The 21878-nt window shown below is 41.5% G+C and overlaps 1 protein-coding gene across 1 annotated transcript; it reads left to right on the forward strand.

Annotated features, from left to right (window-relative positions):
- Positions 1-100: 100 nt before the first annotated feature.
- Positions 101-21650, forward strand: RPP40 (ribonuclease P/MRP subunit p40). Its single transcript, XM_087707513.1, has 8 exons — positions 101-237; positions 4986-5130; positions 7079-7147; positions 9258-9353; positions 10351-10476; positions 13371-13569; positions 17061-17195; positions 20409-21650. The coding sequence occupies exons 1-8, from the start codon at positions 112-114 to the stop codon at positions 20602-20604; spliced, it is 1092 nt and encodes a 363-aa protein (XP_087563639.1). The 5' UTR covers positions 101-111; the 3' UTR covers positions 20605-21650.
- Positions 21651-21878: the final 228 nt, after the last annotated feature.

Below are 21878 nucleotides of genomic sequence, written 5' to 3' on the forward strand. Positions count from 1 at the left end.
AGATCCCCCTCGCCGCCGCCGTCGCTGCCTCCGTTCTCTCTCTGTGTCCAGCCCGGCTTCCGCGGGCTGGCGCGCGTGCGCGCGGGGTGGGTGGGTGGGGGAGAGCAGACGATGTTCGCGCCGTTGCGGTGGCTCCGCGAGTCTCCCCGCCACTTGCTGGTGTGCGAGAGGAGCCACGTGCAGCACGCGCGGTCCCGGCACGTGGCGCACGTGCGGGAGCACCCTTTCAATTGCGGGGTGAGTTGAGTTGCACGGGGGGGAAAGGAAGGGAAGGAGGGCGGGCGGCCGGGCGCGAACCGCCGGCTGAAGCTGTTCAGAAAGGAGGAGGAGGAGTAACAATATTGTTCAGTAATGCTACCTACAGGAACAAAGTATCTTAAATTGCAATTGTCCCCCTCTTCGATTTTATGTTGATGCTTGTTGCAATGATAATTTTTAACATGAGATTCTTTGTGTGCGTTAAAAGTCCATGCCTGCTTATGCATTGTGATTTATGTATATTTAAGTACGTGGGAAGTTATCATCCAGCCCTCTCCCAGAAAAACGAAATATCCCAGGAAATATTGAAAAGGCAGAATATTTCTCTGGATGTGAAAAGAAACATGTTTTAAAAGACAGAATAGTTGCCTGTAGCTTCCTGCCCATCCCCAGCTAATGGGCCATTAAGATGGCCCGGCTAGCCCACTTTACATAATAAAGACTTCTCCTCACTGCAGCTGTAGGGGGAAGGGATATTACTCAACTGACCACAAGGCAACTGAGAACTCATCACAGCCTAGAGAGTAGCCCCCTGCATGGCACCATGGGAGTCAAATACAAATACAATACAGATAGATAGATAGATAGATAGATAGATAGATAGATAGATAGATAGATAGATAGATAGATAGATAGATAGATAGATAGATAGATGATAGATTAGATAGATAGATAGATAGATAGATAGATAGATATTTCTCTGGATGTGAAAAGAAAGAAACATGTTTTAAAAGACAGAATATCTGCCTGTAGCTTCCTGGCCATCCCCACTTTGTCAATGGGCCATTAAGAAGGCCAAGCTAGTCCACTTTACATAATAAAGGCTTCTCCCCTTCAGCTCCAGGGGGCTGGGATTAAAGCATGATAATATTGGCCCCAACTGACCACATGGCATCTGAGAACTCAACCAAACCTGGATTCAAAACGCAGCCTAGAGAGTTGCCCCTGCATGGCCCCATGGGAGTCTGACAACCAATCAGAATACATTTCTTACACAGGAACAGGAAACAGAGAGGTGGGACTGAACAGGTTATAAAAAGCCTAGCAAGCCCCTCCCTCAGCCCTTCTCTTCTTCTCCATCAACATTGAAGCATGTGATCCCCCTTTTCTGTTCAGGGCTGAAGCCATGTGGTCCTGTCCACCATTAAAACCATCTTTCCAAGCAGCCTCCATGTCTCCAGTGTCTTCTTCCCCACTTGGAGCCGAACCCAGAAGGACATTTCTTTCAACATAAGTACGTGGGAATATTGTATTATAACTAGCTGGAGTAGTGTCTTAATATGCCACGTTCAAGTATGCTACTTATTCATTATTTGGTTGGCTTAGGTGTTTAATATTGCATTGAATTTTGAATAAAGAATCAAAACACTGCAGTGTAAGAAGCATCTTAAGAAATTTGAGACCCTACAAGAACAGAAAGGCATTTATGTGTTAATTAAAACAATCTACCAGGGGATTTGTGCAAAGCAGTCATTTGCTGAGCCATTATATTGCAATTACTTTAAAAAAAATAGATTTCTTTTTATTTTATTTTCAGTAAAGTACAGTAATATCAGTCTAATTAAACCATATATTACGGTATATTTGGTATTCCGTCTTTCATCTCATGTTTAAAATCTGTTCATTTCTCAAAAGTTTACAGGATCTGATTGTGGTACTTTAAATATTCCCCCTTTTTCCATAATTGTCAGAGAGCAAGATATGTAAATACTCTTGAATCCTTTCTTCTCGACATAGATGAGCAAGAAGGGAATTGCTTGCTTCTCCAAATCTCATAGCAATTAGTTGCATTCCATCCACTCTGCTTCAGGGTGCCATAGCACTCTGCTATTATTTGCAGATTGAAATTAAATGTTAATAACTTGCCTATAGAACTCTTTATCATCATGGATTCTGTGTTTTCCATTTCATTTTCACCATTCCACCTATCTATGGTAGTTCTAGTTTCATGTAACAATTTGAGCATCTGATGAAATTAATGACTACTGCAATGCGCTCTACATGGGGCAGCCTTTGAAGAGTATTCGGAGACTTCAACTCATCCAGAATGCAGTCGCGCGAGCGATTGTGGGTGCACCTCGGTACACCCACGTTACACCTATCCTCCGTGAGCTGCACTGGCTACTGATTGGTCTCCGGACACGCTTCAAGGTGCTAGTCGTCACTTATAAAGCCCTTCATGGTATTGGACCTGGGTACTTGAGAGACCGCCTGCTGCCAATTACCTCCCACAGACCCATTAGATCACACAGGGTTGGCCTCCTCCGGGTGCCATCTACCAGCCAATGCCACCTGGCTATTACCCGGGGGAGGGCCTTCTCTGTAGCAGCTCCGGCCCTTTGGAATGAACTCCCCGCGGAGATCCGGACCCTCACCTCTCTCCAGGCCTTCCGGAAAGCCGTCAAAACCTGGCTGTGCCAGCAGGCCTGGGGTTGATGAGTTCCTCTCCCCTCTCGACTGGTATGGCTGTGTGATTTTCGTGTATTTTAATTGTGTGTACTGTTGTTTATGTTCCCTTTCCCCTTTGAGTTGTTCGCCGCCCTGAGTCCCTCCTGGAGAAGGGCGGCATACAAATAAACCAAAACTGAAACTGAAACTGAATTAAAAGTGTGTCCCTTCGGAAGGTGCTGAACACTTCATTTTGCAAGCAAGAGATTAATGCAGCTATTGTTCTGGAAATCAATAAAACCAACATCAATGGAGCTATAAAACAGAAGTGAATTAATCTGGCCTCCTTAAAATAGCTAAAAGAGGAAGAAAAAAAAGCATTATAGAAATTGTCCCAATATCCTCCTTTCTAACAAGAGTATCAACATTCTAGTAAAGGCCCGAGAAGGAGACTGTTCAAAGGAGGGTTTGTTGAAAAAATTCTTCACATGCCAGGAGCCCAGGGACTGAAAAAATGAGATTCCAGGCAGAAGATTAAAGCTGCTGGATAATTTAGACATAGCAGGAGATCCGAGGTAGTCTTTGGTAGCCAGAAATTAGAAGTAGTCTGATTCTCATTAACAGGTTTTATTAAAAATCATAAACTCCTGTAAGCTATGCATCCTTTCCATTTAAATATACTTACTTTGTTGTATCACAAAAGATGGAATACAAAACAGAAAAGCAAACAAGACAAAATAAATCTGGCACTAACAACAGCGAAGAAGAAGAAGAAGAAGAAGAAGAAGAAGAAGAAGAAGAAGAAGAAGAAGAAGAAGAAGATCGGTGTAAAAAAAAGAAGAAAAGGAGACCCAAATATCAAATAAATTCAACATGAAGCCTATAGAATCTGCTGGATGCCGAAAATAAGAAAACCATAAATTCTCTTCCCCTTTTAAATATTATATAAAAAGAACTGTCAACAGGTTAAGCTAACTGTTACACTGATCTTCAAATTCTTCTGTTAACTATCTTGTTATTGTATTTAACATGTAGAAATGGCTTTTAGTCTCATCTAAAACTGTCCATTATCTCCGATCAAAGCAGTTAATTTCGCCATCTCTGCTAATTCAGTCAATTTTAAAATCCATTTCTTCCAACAGTTAGTTATGCATCATTTCATCTGAGACACGGGGTAATTAAATTGATGTTGGATTTTCGAAGGAGATTGCTGTGGAGGAGGGGAAGGTAGCTAGCTATAACTGTAATGGTTGTAAACTGTCTTGAGATTACTTGATAGCAATAGCAATAGCAGTTAGACTTATATACCGCTTCATAGGGCTTTCAGCCCTCTCTAAGCGGTTTACAGAGTCAGCATATCGCCCCCAACAATCCGGGTCCTCATTTCACCCACCTCGGAAGGATGGAAGGCTGAGTCAACCTTGAGCCGGTGAGATTAGAACCGCTGAACTGCAGATATCAGTCAGCTGAAGTGGCCTGCAGTACTGCACCCTAACCACTGGGCCACCTCGGCTTGATCTACAAGCAGTGCATAAAAATTTAAAGCAATAGTCAATATGAGCGCCCGGGTGAAGATGGACATCTACCACATGCGGAGAAAGCCAATGACGTATAGTTGGTCACCAAATTGGACTTGGATTCAAGAAATGGTGTGTTACACAGTGGACTAAACACTGACTTGCTATTCGGTATTCAGTGGTGGGTTTCAAAAATTGTTCGAACCTACTCTGTGGGTGTGGCCTCCTTTGTGGGAGTGGCTTGCTGCCCATGTGACTGGATGGGAGTGGCTCGCCGCCCGTGTGACCGGATATGAAGATGCCGACGACACTTGTCAGAACCACCTTAAATCACCTCCCACACGGCACTGGCATGCATAAGAATAGGATGTCAACTTGTTTTCTAAAAGGCATCTTTGGTTTGCGTTAAAACAACTTCAACACACGCAATGTTCTGATTGCACCACAAACGTAGTAGTCATCCTCACCTTTCACAGAGGCACTGAGTTTTATAAATATGAGCATGATAGTGTAGAATAATCATATCCAAGGACCAGTGGTGGGTTTCAAAAAAGTTTGGAACCTCTTCTGTAGGTGTGGCCTGCTTTCCGGGTCCACTGGTGGAACCTCTTCTAACTGGTTCGGTAGATTTGACGAACTGGTTCTGCCGAATGGGTGCGAACTGGTAGGAACCCCCACCTCTGTCGGTATTGCTATTTTGTGCAAGTTCTATGGCATGGTTTCACTTTGATGTTTTGCAAGAGACTGTAAAAATCTAATGTTTCAGTCCATTTTATCAATGAACAGAAGATCTGACTTCTCTCCCAAATGTTCTTTTGATAGGTGTCCTTTTTGATACCTGATTGTGGAATAGTTCCACAAGCCCTAAAAAAGGCGGTTGCTGATATTGGGGAATATTACCTTGTAAAGAATTTGTTTCTTCATGAGCTACTGACCCAAGAATTCATTAACACATTTGTGAAGAAAGGTAAGTGAGATTTGACTTAAGAGTATAAAAGTAGCTTGGTTCTCTTTCCTAAGCTCCAACTTCATGGAATACATGGCATCAATCCTTCTCCTAGATTCACAATAGGTAACAAATAATTATGATCTCAGAATACGTTATAATCCTTAGGAGAGAATATGTTTTATTCTACTTTCATTTTAGAATGGAGAATTCTGTAAATGTCCCAATTCAAATTCACTGACATTGAAAATCCACAGCGATGGACATAACTATATTAAACCCCCTTTAATAATATCTTCATTCTCCACAATACTGGAAGAAGGAAGATTTGCCTACTATTCAAGAATGGACATTTAAAGTAACAAACCTAGCAGAGATGGCTAAAATATCAGCATATCTCAAGGACCACTCAAATGAGAGATATAAACTGGAGTGGAGAAGATGGATTGACTATACTCAAAACAAATACGGGACTAAGAAATTCCAGATAGTTTATGACTGAAGAAACAAGGAGTGTTATAATCTGTTTAGAGCTAGCCTAGCAAAGAGGAGTTAAAACTCAAATGAAAGATGATAATAACTTTCTTTAAGTTTATTTTAGAACATCTTTGTTAAAGATTTATACCCTGTATTTGTTCTGGGAAGTCCAGGGGGGGGAGGTTGGGGGTGTGTGGGGTTTGGGGGGGAGGGCGGGGGCAGGAGGTAAATATTTGCAAAAGTTTTTTTTCTAAAAATTTATATATGTGTGTGTGTGTGTGTGTGTGTGTGTGTGTGTGTTATTTGTGCTGATAAATAAAAATCTAATTATATATATATATATATTTAAAGAGAGAGAGAGAGAGAGATTTATCAGCACAAATACAACATATATATATATATATATAAAGTCACAACCCCTGGTATGCCCAAATATGGGAGGAAGTTCACTGCTTCCATTCTCTGTCCATCGGCTCGTCACAAGAGACCATCCAGACAGAAACCCAATATTTTTACTGTTGCCTTTGTTACATTTGTGTTGTATTTGTGCTGATAAATAAAATAAAGGGAGACTAGTATAGATCTACTTCAAGCTATTTAGCTCTCATCAGCTAGCCATACCCTTACTGGGATTCGAACCTGTGCTGTGCCTAAGATGTAATACAGCACAGGTTCGAATCCCAGTAAGGGTATGGCTAGCTGACGAAAGCTAAATAGCTTGAAATAGATCTATACTAGTCTCCCTTTATTTTATTTATCAGCACAAATACAACACATACACACATACACACAGACATATATATATATATATATATATATATATATATATATATATGTGTGTGTGTGTGTGTGTGTGTGTGTGTGTGTGTGTGTGTGTGTGTGTGTGTGTGTGTGTGTGTTGTTGTTTTTTTTTTATTTGTGCTGATAAATAAATAAAGGGAGACTAGTATAGATCTATTTCAAGCTATTTAGCTCTCATCAGCTAGCCATACCCTTACTGGGATTAGAACCTGGGCTATATTACATACTAGGCAGACATCTTAGCCATTAGGCCACAGGCTCTTATCCGTTATCAGCGGATATATATTATATATATATTCATTCTTTTATTTGCAGTATTCCCTCTTATGCGGGTTAACTAGCTAACCTGCTACGCTGCGTGACAATCTCGGGCCTCACATTTTCTTTGTCTTTCAGAAACAGTAATCTTTTGTGACATTAGTAGAAGTAGCAATTGCAATCCCCTATTTCTCAAGAACGAATCTAGAGGGAAGTATATTCCTGGCCCAGTTATTGCTCCAGCAATGTTGGAAGGGAAGATATAGCAGCAACTCATAAATCTGTTGCAATAATAGTCACGCAGGGAACCCTTTTGGTTAGCGATAAATAAGCTTCTTCCTCTTAATAGTGACTCTGTGTTATATTTTCACTAGGGTGTGATTTGATTTGATTTTTTTTAAAAAAAAACATCCAAACCTTGTGTGCATTTCAGGTTCATGTTATGCTCTTACATACAATACAAGAATTGACCAAGACAATACAGCTGCATTGCTACCAACAGGTATGAATTCAGATCCAAGATATCAGAGATGTTATAATAGCTCTGGAATGTTAGTTATTTAACTCAGTGGGATTAAAGCAAGCCATTGTTAAAAATGAGGGAAGATCAAAGTGCACATATGAATCATTTGGCCAATTATTGTGTTTACATAACCCAGAATTAAGCATGGACATGTACACCTCCCCAAGTCTTCATACATCGTCAGGAGTTACACTTCTAACCACTTCTCTTGCAGTGGAAGGATTGCAAAAATCAATTCTCACAAATATATATTCTGTAAGTTCATTTTACTTTGCGCACCTCCTCCTGCATAAATAATAGAACTTTCCAGGGGTGTGAACAACCCACCCCTGAAAAGGCATATGGTCAGCTCCTGCTTAGTCGCATTGGAGCCGAGGTGGCGCAGTGGGTAGAGTGCAAGACTGCAGGCCACTTCAGCTGACTGATATCTGCAGTTCAGCGGTTCAAATCTCACCAGCTCAGGGTTGACTCAGCCTTCCATCCTTCCGAGGTGGGTGAAATGAGGACCCGGATTGTTGGGGGCGATATGCTGACTCTGTAAACCGCTTAGAGAGGGCTGAACGCCCTATGAAGCGGTATATAAGTCTAACTGCTATTGCTAACTGCTATTGCTATTGTTCTTTTATCATCCAGAAAAGAGCTTTAAATGAAATTTTTGAGCTGGTTTCCCTTACTTTTAAAGACCGGCGCAGAGAGAGAAACACAGTTTTATACCTTTTGAGAAATTAAGCAATTGTTCAGAGCAAGAAGTAAATTCAGCTGTCTGAATTCTCTTAAAAAATGGAGTTTAATTCAACTGAGTTCAATGCAAAGACAAAGAAGCAGAGGCTTAAAAAATGAGGTCACGAATTTGATCAAGAAGACTTTTATGAGGATAAATTAACACAGTTGATGTTTTTACCCCTTTCAGTGATGGTAAACCTATGGCACACATGGCACTCAGAGCCCTCTGTGGCAGTGGTGGGATTCAGCCGGTTCGCACCTATTCGGGAGAACCGGTTGTTAACTTTCTAAGCAGTTCGGAGAACCGGTTGTTGGAAGAAATCTCCTTTTGTTTTTCCCCACTTTACAGGGCTAATCCTGTAAGGAAGGCAGGAAGGAGACATTCTGGTGTTGTTTCTAGCCTAATCTTTGTTGCCCTGCTTACAGAAACTGCCTCTCTGGTTAACCCTTATTACCATTGTAACAACTAAGGCGAAACACCCATCGACCTGAGTGATGTTGAGTTGTCTACGCCCACCCAGTCACATGACCACCGAGCCCCACCTACCTAGGTGGTCATTAGGGCAGAGAGTTCAGTTTCAGTTTTATTAAACTTGTATGCCGCTCTATTCCCAAAGGGACTCAGGGCGGCTAACAAACCGATAGGGAAAGGGGGCAATACAAAGAAAACAAACAAGACAACAACAAAATACAAAAAACAGATTAAAAAACTCCTCAACAGTCACAACAAATTCGAGTGGGGCTGGGAACTCATCAGCCCCAGGCCTGCCGGAACAGCCAGGTCTTGGACGGCTTTGCGGAAAGCCTGAAGGGTGGTGAGGGTCCGAATCTCCACGGGGAGATCGTTCCAGAGGGCCGGAGCAGCCACAGAGAAGACCCTCCTCCGGGTGGTCGACAGTCGACACTGGCTAGCTGATGGAACCCGGAGGAGGCCTAATCTGTGGGATCTAATTGGTCGAAGGGAGGTAATTGGCAGGAGGCGGTCTCTCAAGTACTCAGGTACCCAGAGAACCGGTTGATAAATTATTTGAATCCCACCACTGCTCTGTGGGCACATGCGGCGGCGTCAGCTGCTCTTCTGGTGTCCTGCACGCAAGTGCCAGAAAGCTGAAGATCAGCTGGCTGACACGCATGTGTCTGCTGGCCAGCTGATCTTCGAGTTCCCAGGGCTCTGGCTTGTATGTGTACACTTTTGCACATGTGCATTGCGGTTTGGGCACTCGGTGCTGAAAAAATTTGTCATTACTGCAATATGGTGTGTTCTTAGGATGAGTTATGTTTCATTGCTAATTTTGGGGGGTTAAAATATGTGCAAATAAAATAGGTTATAACTTATTCTGAATTATATGGATTTTGCTTGTTGTAGGCAAATTGATTTTATCAGTAGATAAGGATACTTATGAAGAGCTTGGACTGCAAGGCCATCCTTCTTTATATTCTGGTAAAAAGCCAATGAGATACAGTAAGTATCCCATCGTTCATAGATAATATCCATACCTTTCTGTTCTGACCCCCCTCGTCCCACACCAACACACACTCCGAGCCAAAGATAAGTTACGGCATTTAATTAACAGACAGACAGGTCCTTGGCAGCAAACCGGCACAGATAAGCCGTGGCAGCAATCCAGCCTGCCAAGCTCACAATAATGTTCTCCAACATTAGTTTCTGTGTTGACTTCTGCAAGAGGGGCGTGTGCACAAGCAGTCTTTTTATAGTCTGGAGAGGAGCCTAATGACCACCAGCTGAGTACAATCACCTCCTGTAATTGTGTAATTGTTCCTGACGCCTAGTAGCTCTTTAATGACATGCATTCAGGAACAATTCACTACTGGCCTCCGGCTCACTCTCCCTTGTCTCCTCCCCACTGGTCCAAGGCTCAGGCGTCTCCTGGTGGCCAACCAGCCTCTCTGCGCCCTGCTCGGAGTCGGAACCCTGTCCAGGGTCCTCCACATTCTCCAGAGCTGACTCAGAGGGCCCCTCGCTGTCGGAGTCTGGTGGCAGCTCCAACGGCACCTGCTGGGCCACAACACCTTTCTAGTTCTTAAATACTTCTATGAAGCTTTGGAGGGGGGAGGAGAAACACCCACGTTGAGACTTGGAAACTGGAATTCAGTTGAGTTCAGTTTGAAAAAAAATAATTTAGCCGCCTGATCCATTAATAGAGAATCCTTCACAAGAAATTTTCACAGAACATAGTTGGAACAGCTGGAAGTGTGGGATTTTTGGGGGAAGAGCAGGTATATGTTTCCATCTGGAGGATGTAGATATTGGGAATAGAGCTGAATTGGGGCCAATATTAGAGTCCAATTGAATTATAATTCCTTGCACAGATCTTTTATTATAACATTTAACAGGTTTTTGTGTTATATAAAGAAGGGGAGGAAGAGAAAGAAAAATAAGCTTTTTATTTATCCAGGTAACATGTAAACTATTAACACTTGTTCTTTTTGTTTCATAGTTATCACAGTTGACTTGATGGATACAGCTTTCACTCCAGAAAATAAAAAATATAAGAGAATAATTTGGGCCCTGAAGGAAAAAAAGCCACTTGAGTTTGATTTCTTACTAAATTGGCAATCCACAGGTAATGGAATTACAAAAAATAATTATTCTTTGCTTTTGTTGTTTTTATGTCTGTTTTTAGAAGCCTATATGTACAGGTGAAACTCTAAAAGTTAGAATATTGTGCAAAAGTTCATTTATTTCAGTAACGCAACTTAAAAGGTGAAACTAATATACGAGATAAGACTCATTACATGCAAAGAAAGACAGTTCAATCCACAATCTCAGAAAGTTAGGATATTACATGCAATCAATAAAACAAGGATTGTACATAGGAGAATATCGGACCTCTGAAAAGTATAAGCATGCAGATGTACTCAGTACTTGGTTTGGGCCCCTTTTGCAGCAATTACTGCCTCAATGTGGCGTGGCATGGAAGCTATCAGCCTGTGGCACTGCTGAGGTGTTATGGAAGACCAGGATGCTTCAATAGCGGCCTTCAGCCCTTCTGCATTGTTTGGTCTCATGTCTCTCATCTTTCTCTTGGCAATGCCCCATAGATTCTCTATGGGGTTCAGGTCAGGCGAGTTTGCTGGCCAATCAAGCACAGTAATCCCACGGTCATTGAACCAGGTTTTGGTGCTTTTGGCAGTGTGGGCATGTGCCAAGTCCTGCTGGAAAATGAAGTCAGCATCCCCATAAAGCTCGTCTGCAGAAGGAAGCATGAAGGCCTCCAAAATCTCCTGGTAGACAGCTGCATTGATCCTGGACTTAATGAAGCACAGTGGACCCACACCAGCAGATGACGTGGCTCCCCAAATCAACACAGACTGTGGAAATTTCACACTGGACTTCCAGCATCTTGCAGTGTGTGCCTCTCCATCCTTCCTCCGTACTCTGGGTCCTTGGTTTCCAAATGAGATGCAAAAGTTGCTCTCATCAGAAAAGAGGACTTTGGACCACTGAGCAACAGACCAGGTCTGTTTTTCTTGAGCCCAGGTAAGACGCTTCTGACTTTTGTTGTTCAGGAGCAGCTTGACAAGAGGAATGCGACATTTGAAGCCCATGTCCAGGATCCGTCTGTGTGTGGTGGCTCTTGATGCACTGACTCCAGGGCTCCGTAGGGCTCCGGCTACCCCCAGAGATCCGGACCCTCCCCACTCTCATGGCCTTCCGAAAAGTTATTAAGACCTGGCTATTCCGGCAGGCCTGGGGCTGTTGACCTCTGGATTGAGGTCCAGCCCTGCTTAGATTGAGTGCATGTTGTGTCTTTTTAAATTTGTTGTGTTTTATCTGTTTTTAATTTCTCTTAATTTCCGTTTCTGTAAGCCACCCGGAGTCCTCCGGGATTGGGCGGCCTATAAATTTAATAAACAGTTAAAAAACTCCAGCCTCAGTCCACTCCTTGTGAAAGTCCCCAACACTTTTGAATGGCTTTTTCCTGACAATCCTCTCCAGGCTGCAGTCATCCCTCCTGCTTGTGCACCTTTTTCTTCCACATTTTCTCCTTCCACATAACTTTCTATTAATGTGCTTTGATACAGCACTTTGGGAACATCCAACTTCTTTTGCAATTACCTTTTGAGGCTTTCCCTCCTTATGGAGGGCGTCAATAGCAATAGCAGTTAGACTTATATACCGCTTCATAGGGCTTTCAGCCCTCTCTAAGCGGTTTACAGAGTCAGCATATTGCCCCCAACAACAATCCGGGTCCTCATTTTACCCACCTCGGAAGGATGGAAGGCTGAGTCAACCTTGAGCCGGTGAGATTTGAACAGCCGAACTGCAGAACTGCAGTCAGCTGAAGTAGCCTGCAGTGCTGCATTTAACCACTGCGCCACCTCGGCTCAATGATGGTTTTCTGCACAACTGTCAGGTCAGCAGTCTTACTTGTGATTCCTACTGAACCAGACAGACCATTTAAAGGCTCAGGAACCCTTTTGCAGGTGTTATGGCTTCATTAGCTGATTAGAGTGGGACACTTTGAGCCTAGAATATGGCACCTTTTCACAATATTCTAATTTTCTGAGATTGTGGATTTGGGGTTTTCATGAGCTGTAAGCCATAATCGTCACAATTATGACAAATCACAGCTTGAACTGTCTTGCTTTGCATGTAATGAGCCTATCTCATATATTAGTTTCACCTTTTAAGTTGCATTACTGAAATAAATGAACTTTTGCACGATATTCTAATTTTTTGAGTTTCGCCTATATATAAAAAACGTAAGATGTAAAATGAGAATGAAAATTATACAATCTGGGAAGACTGCTTTTAGCTCTGAATGTAGAATTCACTTGAATTAAGTTAAACTCTAAGTATCTTAATGGAGTCATGCAGATAATATTTTTGGAAAGAACACTGTGCCATTGTACCAGAGAGGGATTTCCCCCCCAACTTACTAGTTTAATCTATTTCCCTGGGAATTTCCCAGTGATCTCCCGTTCTATCCTTGTTAGTTTTTTTTAGATCACTTTAGATCAGTTTATTGTGGAATTACTTCAAATAAAAAGCAAAGTTTCTTAATGCTTTAAAGTACAACAGTAGGTTTGAATATTTGATTAAATGCAACATAACAGTACATTAAAACCATCATTTAATGCACCGGTTGATGGGAAAAGGTATTTGTTATTCCCAAATGTCTGTTGATCTAAAATATGTAATTTGCAATAATTGTTAGTTATTTAAACTCAGGCAAAATGGCTGAGAGGTCATTCTCTGGGAACTGGATTTTTTGTTTCTCAAAGGAAAATGGTGCTTAGAAAGATGAGAGGAAAAAGTTTGAGGTCATAAGCTTTAGGCATTGCATAGATGTAGTTGCAAAAAGGTTTTATTTTAATGCAGCTTTTCAGTAGATCGGATCTGTTTTCATGTACCATGACAGGAGCTGGAAGACTTTAAATCAGGATGCTTATTTTTGTGGCAGTGATGATCCATCTTTCAATGTGGGATGATGTTTTGGTTTTTTTTTTTAAGGGTCAGAAGAAGCAAGTTTGATGTCCTATTTTTCTAAAAAGGAAATACAGGCTCATCGCCCAAAAGTAACTTTTAGCACGTTGAGAAATGTGCAGTGTCCAATTCTAAAGAGTGATAAATTGCGCGGCGAGCCAGGGGAAGCATGCAACGCACAAGAATTGTTTGAGTGGCTTGGGGCCATTTTTAATCATGTTGGCTTGTAAGTATATATTTTTTCATTTATTTACAGTTAGCAAATCAAAAATCAAATGATGAAACCTTCATCATTCAACCTAAAATAAATCTTCACCAAATTCTACATTTGTGAAACAATGTGATTTTTTTAAAAAAAACATGTAATCTCTAGGGAGGCCTTAGTAACATTTGGAAGAGGTAAATTATCTAGGGATGTGTTTTGGTCCTGGAACTTTGTCCTTCTCTTGGAGGCCACATGGGTATCAACTTCTTCTGCCTCCAGTTTGAATAGCAATAGCAATAGCAGTTAGACTTATATACCGCTTCATAGGGCTTTCAGCCCTCTCTAAGCGGTTTACAGAGTCAGCATATTGCCCCCAACAACAATCCGGGTCCTCATTTTACCCACCTCGGAAGGATGGAAGGCTGAGTCAACCTTGAGCCGGTGAGATTTGAACAGCCGAACTGCAGAACTGCAGTCAGCTGAAGTAGCCTGCAGTGCTGCACTCTAACCACTGTGCTACCTTGGCTCTTAAGTCCTGAAGTCCTGACTGTTTACTCTCCTGTTACAGTATCAGTGGTGGGTTTCAAAAAATTTTGGAACCTACTCTGTGGGTGTGGCCTCCTTTGTGGGAATGGCTTGCCGGCCATGTGACCTGGTAGGAGTGGCTTGCCGGCCATCCATCCATCTCTCTCTCTCTCTCTCTCTCTCTCTCTCTCTCTCTCTCTCTCTCTCTCTCTCTCTCTCCTTCCTTTTGTCTCTCTGTCCCTTTTTTCTTTTTTTCTTTCATCTCTCTCACTCTTTTTCTTTTTTCTTTATTTCTTTCTTCCTTTCTTTCTCTTTCTCTCTCTCTGTGTCAGTCTGTGTGTGTGTGTGTGTGTGTGTGTGTGGCAGTGGTGGGTTTCAAAAAAGTTTGGAACCTCTTCTGTAGGTGTGGCCTGCTTTCCGGGTCCACTGGTGGAACCTCTTCTAACCGGTTCGGTAGATTTGACGAACCGGTTCTACCGAACAGGTGCGAACTGGTAGGAACCCACCTCTGTACAGTATCGATATAACCTGGCTGCTTTTTTTTTGTCCTTTAAGCCCCTGTGTGATATTGTGTGTTTTCAATTTTACTTGTTTATTTTATGGATTGTAACTTGCCACGGGTTCCTCTGAATAGTGAGTAAGTTACAAATGTTTATGGATGAATGAACCTCAGTGGACTTTTATTAGCAAGAGGTTTTACTTATGCATTCATTTATTCAATTTATTCAGGCCCTTTGTATCTCATGCACTCATACAGACTCTGGCTGGCTAAGTTAAATGCCCCCAAAAGTTGTGCAAGTATTATAAGATAAATTCCATACAACAAAGAGGTCCTTTTTGGGAAGTTGGAATGAGCTCCTTTCAGAACCCAACCCGCCCCTCTGCAAGTAAGCAAAGGACAGATTTCTGCAGCCACAAAATAATGTGAATGCTGCAAACAGGTTTTATTTTTTTCCTTTTCTCTGTTAATTTAGAATAGCCGTTGGTAGGGAAAAGAAGGATGCGTGATATAGCTGGTGAACAAAAGAACAATTAAAAACCCACAAGGGGCAGACTTACAGAAGAGTTCATCCTTGCCAAAGATCAAATAGCAACAGCACTTAGACTTACGTATTGCTTCACTGTGCTTTACAACCCTCTCTAAAGGGTTTACAGAGTCAGGATATTGCTTCCAACAATCTGGATCCTTATTTTACTGGCCCTGGAAGGATAGAAGGCTGAGTCAACCTTGAGCTGGTAAGAATCAAACTGCCAAACTGCTGGCAGTCAACAGATACTGCATTCTAACCAGAGATGGGTTCCTACTGGTTCGCACCGGTTCGGTAGAACCGGTTCGTCAAATCTACTGGACCGGTTAGAAGAGGTTCCACCAGTGGACCCGGAAAGCAGGCCACACCTACAGAAGAGGTTCCAAAATTTTTTGAAACCCACCACTGCCACACACACGCACACAGCGACAGACAGACTGACAGAGAGAGAGAGAGAGAGAGAAAGGAAGAAAGAGAGAGAGAGAGAGAGATGAAAGAAAAAAAGAAAAAAGGGACAGAGAGACAAAAGGAAGGAAAGAGAGAGAGAGAGAGGAAAAAAAAACACATGGCCGGCAAGCCACTCCCACCAGGTCACATGGTTGGCAAGCCACTCCCACAAAGGAGACCACACCCACAGAGTAGGTTCCAAAATTTTTTGAAACCCACCACTGATTCTAACCATTGCACCACTCTGGTTCAAATCAACATCCACTTAGCTTTAGAGACTAAGCACCCTAATGCAATTAGTTTAGCTATAATAATCAAAAATTCATCAAATGAAGTAAAAAAAAACTATTGCATCTCAAATCATTAGAAACTCGTGGGCTTCCTCTATTACATCAAATTCAATTTTTATTAATTAAAAAACGCAGTTGGAATACTTTTAAGCAGTGTAGCAATTTATTAATAAATACAACATGGATGGAAGCCTTGAATGGGCACAGTGCAGTGGCTAGAATGCAGTACTGCAGGCTACTTCTGCTGGCTGCCTTCAATTTGGTAGTTCGAAGTCTTTCATCCTTTCAGGGTCAGTAAAATGAGGACCCAGATTGTTGGGGACCAATATGCTGACTCTGTAAATTGCTTAGAGAGGGCTGTAAAGCACTGTGAAGCGATATATAAGTCTAAGTGCTATTGCTATATATCACTGAACATAATGAGAAATTGAAAAAAAAGTAAAACAAGACTCTAATAATTTAGATCCAGAATTGGATTTAGTTTCTTCCAAACTTCATTTCCTTTCAAAATGCAAATATGATTATTAACAAAAGTCCAGGCAATCAATGGGTGACATAAAATTGTACATGCAGGAAGCATTGTTCAATTATATTTGCAAATAGTTCAAAATGCAGATTCTTTGCTGCTCCGTTTTAGCATTCTGCTATGTGAAATGCCACTTTGCATTCTGTCTTTACCTGTTCAGATTTTTCATCTATCTTTTTAATTTCCCGACGTTCATCAATGCTTCTGTCCCTCCCTCACCAGTACCACAGACCACATTTCATTGCAATGTTACCTGCGTGTATAAGTTGCCGCTACGCATTTCATTTTTTCTTTTATTAAAAAAAAGCTGACAACCAAATAAAATGGCATTCTAACAGAGAACACGATTGCAAAAACCGCTAAGAAAAAGTAGAGGAAAGTGTATCAAAACAGCATAAAATAGCAGGAGCAATCAAAAATAGGAAAGTAATATAGAAGTGCAATACAGAAGTACTTAAATTGTGCATAAAATCGCTAACACCTGTTGGTTTTATTTGCATGTTTGTTCATGGGGTGCCTGCCATATCTAGATAATTAGTGAAACTTTGCTATGAAGCTTCACACTATGAAAAAAAGCAATTAACCCTGGATGGATGTTAAGCGCCTATTACAAGTTTTAAGCAGAACATTTATTTGCCATGTTCTAATGTTACATACGTTTCAGAACTGTTTATCTTATATATCTTCTATTTTCAGAGAAAACACATCCTCTAGTTTTTTATCAACGTATGTCTGTCCTCAGCCAAGCACATTGATAGAACAAGGTTTGATGTGTACAATAACCGGCTTTATACTGTCAGAAAAGATCATTCATTTATTGGAACAAATATGGTAAGCAGTGACTTGAATAATTAGCCTTTAGAATTGTGCAAATTAAGGATGCTGCCTAGACTTGCTAGAGAATACGTGACCTGTCAAAACCGCGCTCGACTAAGCCGCGCCCGATTAAACCGCGTCGCTGACGTCATCAACAGGGCGACAACAGCCAGCGCGGAGAAAGAAGGGCGCTTTAAATAGCGCTTTGAAAGCAAGCCGATTCAACTTAAGGTTAGGTTTAGGTTTAGGGTTAGGTTAAGAGTTAGGGTTAGGTTTAGGCTTAGGTTAAGGGTTAGGATTAGGTTTAGGGTTAGGTTTAGGATTAGGTTTAGGGGGGTTAGGTTTAGGGGTTAATTTTAGGTTTAGGGTTTACAGCGTGCTTCTGTCTCCGCGCTGTTGTCGCCCTGTTGATGACGTCAGCTATGCGGTTTAGTGGAGTGCGGTTTTGTGGTGGAACCAGAGAATAAACCCCACAGAACATACCCGTATGTTTGCCATAAATTGTTTTATTTAAGTTTCTCTTGTGCCTCCAAGGCAGCATTTCTATTCTACTTATTATTATTTTTTATTTGGTGATGGTAACTCTTATTTCAGTTTACTACAACCTTCCAAATAGTATCGTTTGAACATTTCATTTAAAAATAAGGGCAGCAAGGGAAGTGCCTTTCCCTGAAGAGCATTTGTGGCAGGTCCAGGACAGGAATGGTACAGGATTTCATTCAGATGGATTGAAATTCAATACGGAAAATGGAATAATTAAGCACAGTGAGAAGTAATTTTTGCCACTTGAAAAAGTTACGTTTAGATATCACAGAGGTGCTTTCTCAAGAGGCAACTGCAGGGGTGAAATCAACTTACCCTTGCTATCGATTTGCAAATGTGAGCACATGCACCACCTCCACGTATGCGCAGGAACTTCGCAGAGTGTCAAAAACAGGATGTGATGACGTCCGGGCAGGAGGGCAAGAGCCTCCTGCCACCACCGCTACCGGTTCGCCCAAACCGGATATAACCTGCTGAATTGCACCACTGAGCAATTGAGACTTTCTTGCTTTTCTTTGAAGACGTGTCACTTCTCATCCAAAAAGCTTCTTCAGCTCTGAGCTGAAAAAGCTTGGCTAAGAAGCAAAACATCTTCAAAGATGTTGCCTCTTGAAAACACAGTCTTGGGACAAGCATGACCTGGATGACTGAGAATCTCCATAGAGATTTACATTTGGATAAATATGGAATATGGGTTTCATTTATACAAAATACTGTAGGTTAAAAAAATGGTCATATAAGTGTGTTTATATGCGTATTTATATTAGATAATTATATGTGGAATTCAGTGGTGGGATTCAAATAATTTAACAACCGGTTCTCTGCCCTAATGACCATCTAGGTAGGTGGGGCTCAGTGGTCATGTGATTGGATGGGCGTGGCCAACTCAAGGTCACTCAGATCGATAGACGCTTCGCCTTAGCTGTTACAATGTAATAAGGGCTAACCGGGGAGGCAGTTTCTGTAAGCAGGTCAATAAAGATTAGGCTAGAAACACCAGAATGTTTCCTTCCTGCCTTCCTTATAGGATTAGCCCTGTAAAGTGGGGAAAAACAAAATGAGATTTCTTCCAACAACTGGTTCTCTGAACCTCTTAGAAAGTTACCAACCGGTTCTCCCGAATAGGTGCGAACCGGCTGAATCCCACTACTGATGGAATTGTAACTATTGTAGCAGCATTATTTTTCGGTTGTATTTTTTCCCTTATTTTTAGACACGATATAACTTTTGGATAATGAAAGTATATATATGTTTTGTTCCTTTTCTTTTTTATGTTATAATAAAATAAAAAATAAAAATAACTTTTGAACAACAACATATATAAAGTCTTGTAGTTCCCCAAGGCTTTGGTGAGTACAGATTGTGCATTCCTGATGCAGAATATCAGAAATAAGAAAGCTTATTTTCAAGTTTCCTTTATACCTAGAATGTTCTTTCATACACTAAAAAGTTTGTTTAATAACTTGGTGTATGGATGGGATTTTTTTAATTTTATGAATAACTAGATATTCCCTTTTTTTTCATTTGTATATTCAAAAAGTGATATTGTCCATCCATGTTCATGGCAAGGACAGTTTTTAAAGTGCTTTTAAAGTGTTTGATCCAGTTACCCACTTTTTTTGGTTTTAAATAATTGTCATTATTACCACAAAAACTCCCGTCTCTACACTTTGAGACAAAATGGAAGACCCAAACTCGGTTGTCAACTTACAAGCAAACAATCACAAGAACCACTATTTGATTTGCCCTCTGCGCTAAATAAATTAATGAGACATGATTCTCACAAAAATCCACTATAGTCTTAAATAGAAATGACTAATTTCTCACATTGTGCCCCATGCCATATTTTTGACTGTAGTCTTAATATGCACCTTGATGCCATCATGATCCCAATACAAGGGAAGAGAATTAGATTCCTTTTTGTATTGTATTGTATTTGGTTTATTTGTATGCCGCCCTTCTCCAGGAGGGAACAACTCAGGGGGGAAAGGGAACATAAACAACAGTACACATAATTAAAATACACGAAAATCACACAGCCATACCAGTCGAGAGGGGAGGGGAACTCATCAACCCCAGGCCTGCCGGCACAGCCAGGTTTTAACGGCTTTCCGGAAGGCCTGGAGAGAAGTGAGGGTCCGGATCTCCGCGGGGAGTTCATTCCAAAGGGCCGGAGCTGCTACAGAGAAGGCCCTCCCCCGGGTAGTAGCCAGATGGCATTGGCTGGTGGATGGAACCCGGAGGAGGCCGACCCTGTGCGATCTGACGGGTCTTTGGGAGGTAATTGGCAGCAGGCGGTCTCTCAAGTACCCAGGTCCAATACCATGAAGGGCTTTATAAGTTACGACTAGCACTTTGAAGCGTATCCGGAGACCGATCGGTAGCCAGTGCAGCTCGCGGAGGATAGGTATAATGTGGGTGTACCAAGGTGCACCCACAATCGCTCGCGCGGCTGCATTCTGGACGAGTTGAAGTCTCCGAATACTCTTCAAGGGCTGCCCCATGTAGAGCGCATTGCAGTAGTCCAGTCTTGGACTACTGAAATTAGTCATTTCTATTTAAGACTATAGTGGATTTTTGTGAGAATCATGTCTCATTAATTTATTTAACGCAGAGGGCAAATTCAGTCCAGTCTTTTTAACTTCGTATACTTTATTCATGACGTTATTCCATCTTTTTCAACAGTTGCTATTTTGAAGATCCAAAGCTGGCTCCCTGGGTATCACTGACGGTGCATGGCTTTGCTGATAGCCCTGTTTCCTGGAGAGAAAATGAACATGGCTTTCTGAAAGGAGGAGAGAATTTGTACAACTTCATAATTTTTAGGAATCTAAGCTACTGGCTTCAAATGGCAGTAGGAGCATATGACAGCTGTCCCTAAATTATTGCCTTAAGTACCATTCTGGGTAGTAACTGTAATGAAAATATTTACCCTTCAGAAGGGTGTTAGCTTCCTGACTTAAAAAGTGGCTAAAACAGAGGGAAGTAATGTTGACCTCGAAGGGTCTACCTGAGTGTAAAAAAAGAATTATGCGGATTATGTTTTTTAATCAGTTTAGTTAAGCATGAAGTCATGTGTCTCGAGTACTGTACACATTTTCTTTTTCAAAATAAGATGATAAATTATTCTTGCCAGAACTTACAGCAGATCTATATATCTCCATCTCTTTAACTCAAAAGTGGAATAAAAATAATACAAGTTTTACTGTTTTGAAGAAGCAAGGAAATCCTTATTTTACCTTTGTAGTTTTAATTATTAACTGATGTACTTTTTGCAGATTAGTAGCTTTTTTCAAATTTGTGAAATGGGTTGACCTTTGTATTAGTTTCCAAAGTTTCAGTAGGTATTTGGGATGGATGGCAGTACCCAGGGAGAAGATGGAAGCTCATATCTTTGGAAGAAGACCCATTCGATCTGCATTCTTTCTTGAAAACCTCAACAATTGGGTCTTGCCGCAATGTCCTCATTTTCCAGGAATTCAACTTCAAGCACAGATTGTTCCAAGACGTTCTTAAGACATCTCAGAAGGAGGGTGTGCAAAACTCTCGTGACTTTTCCCAGAATTGTTCCAATGTTGTTCTGAACATTTCAGAAGTGTTTTGAGTGTAAAGGAGCTGTTTTGAACCCAAAGCGGGATGTTTTGGACGTGCGCTGTGTCAAATTCATAGTTTTTGCATGCCACTAAATGCGGAGTGTAACATTGCAAAGTGGCTAGGGTGAATGGTTACAAGAGGCACATTTTTTTTAATGAAATAGTTTATATTAAAACAATTTGGGATTATACTACTGATTAGGTGTGTTTTCTGACCCCCTCCTCTGTCCAGTAACGAATGCCGAGACAAGCTTAACTGGAATGTACTTTAATAGAAAGACACCAAAACCTCGGTGGCTGAAAGCCAAGCATAACAAAGAGATAAGGACCTTGGCAGCAACTCAGACAAACTCAGGCAGCAATAAACACAGATAAGGCTTGGCAGCAATCCAGCCTGCCAAGCTCTCAGTAATGTCCTCCGACATTCAATCCTGCGTTGACTTCTGCAAAGAGGGGCGTGTGCACAAGTAGCCTTTTTATAGTCTGGAGAGGAGCCTAATGACCACCAGCTGAGTACAATCACCTCCTGTAATTGCGTAATTGTTCCTGACACCTATTAGCT

The sequence above is a fragment of the Thamnophis sirtalis genome, unplaced genomic scaffold (genome assembly GCF_051295495.1).
Source record: "Thamnophis sirtalis isolate CommonGarterSnake01/CBP01778 unplaced genomic scaffold, rThaSir2_p1.2 scaffold_2, whole genome shotgun sequence".
Lineage (NCBI taxonomy): Eukaryota > Metazoa > Chordata > Lepidosauria > Squamata > Natricidae > Thamnophis > Thamnophis sirtalis.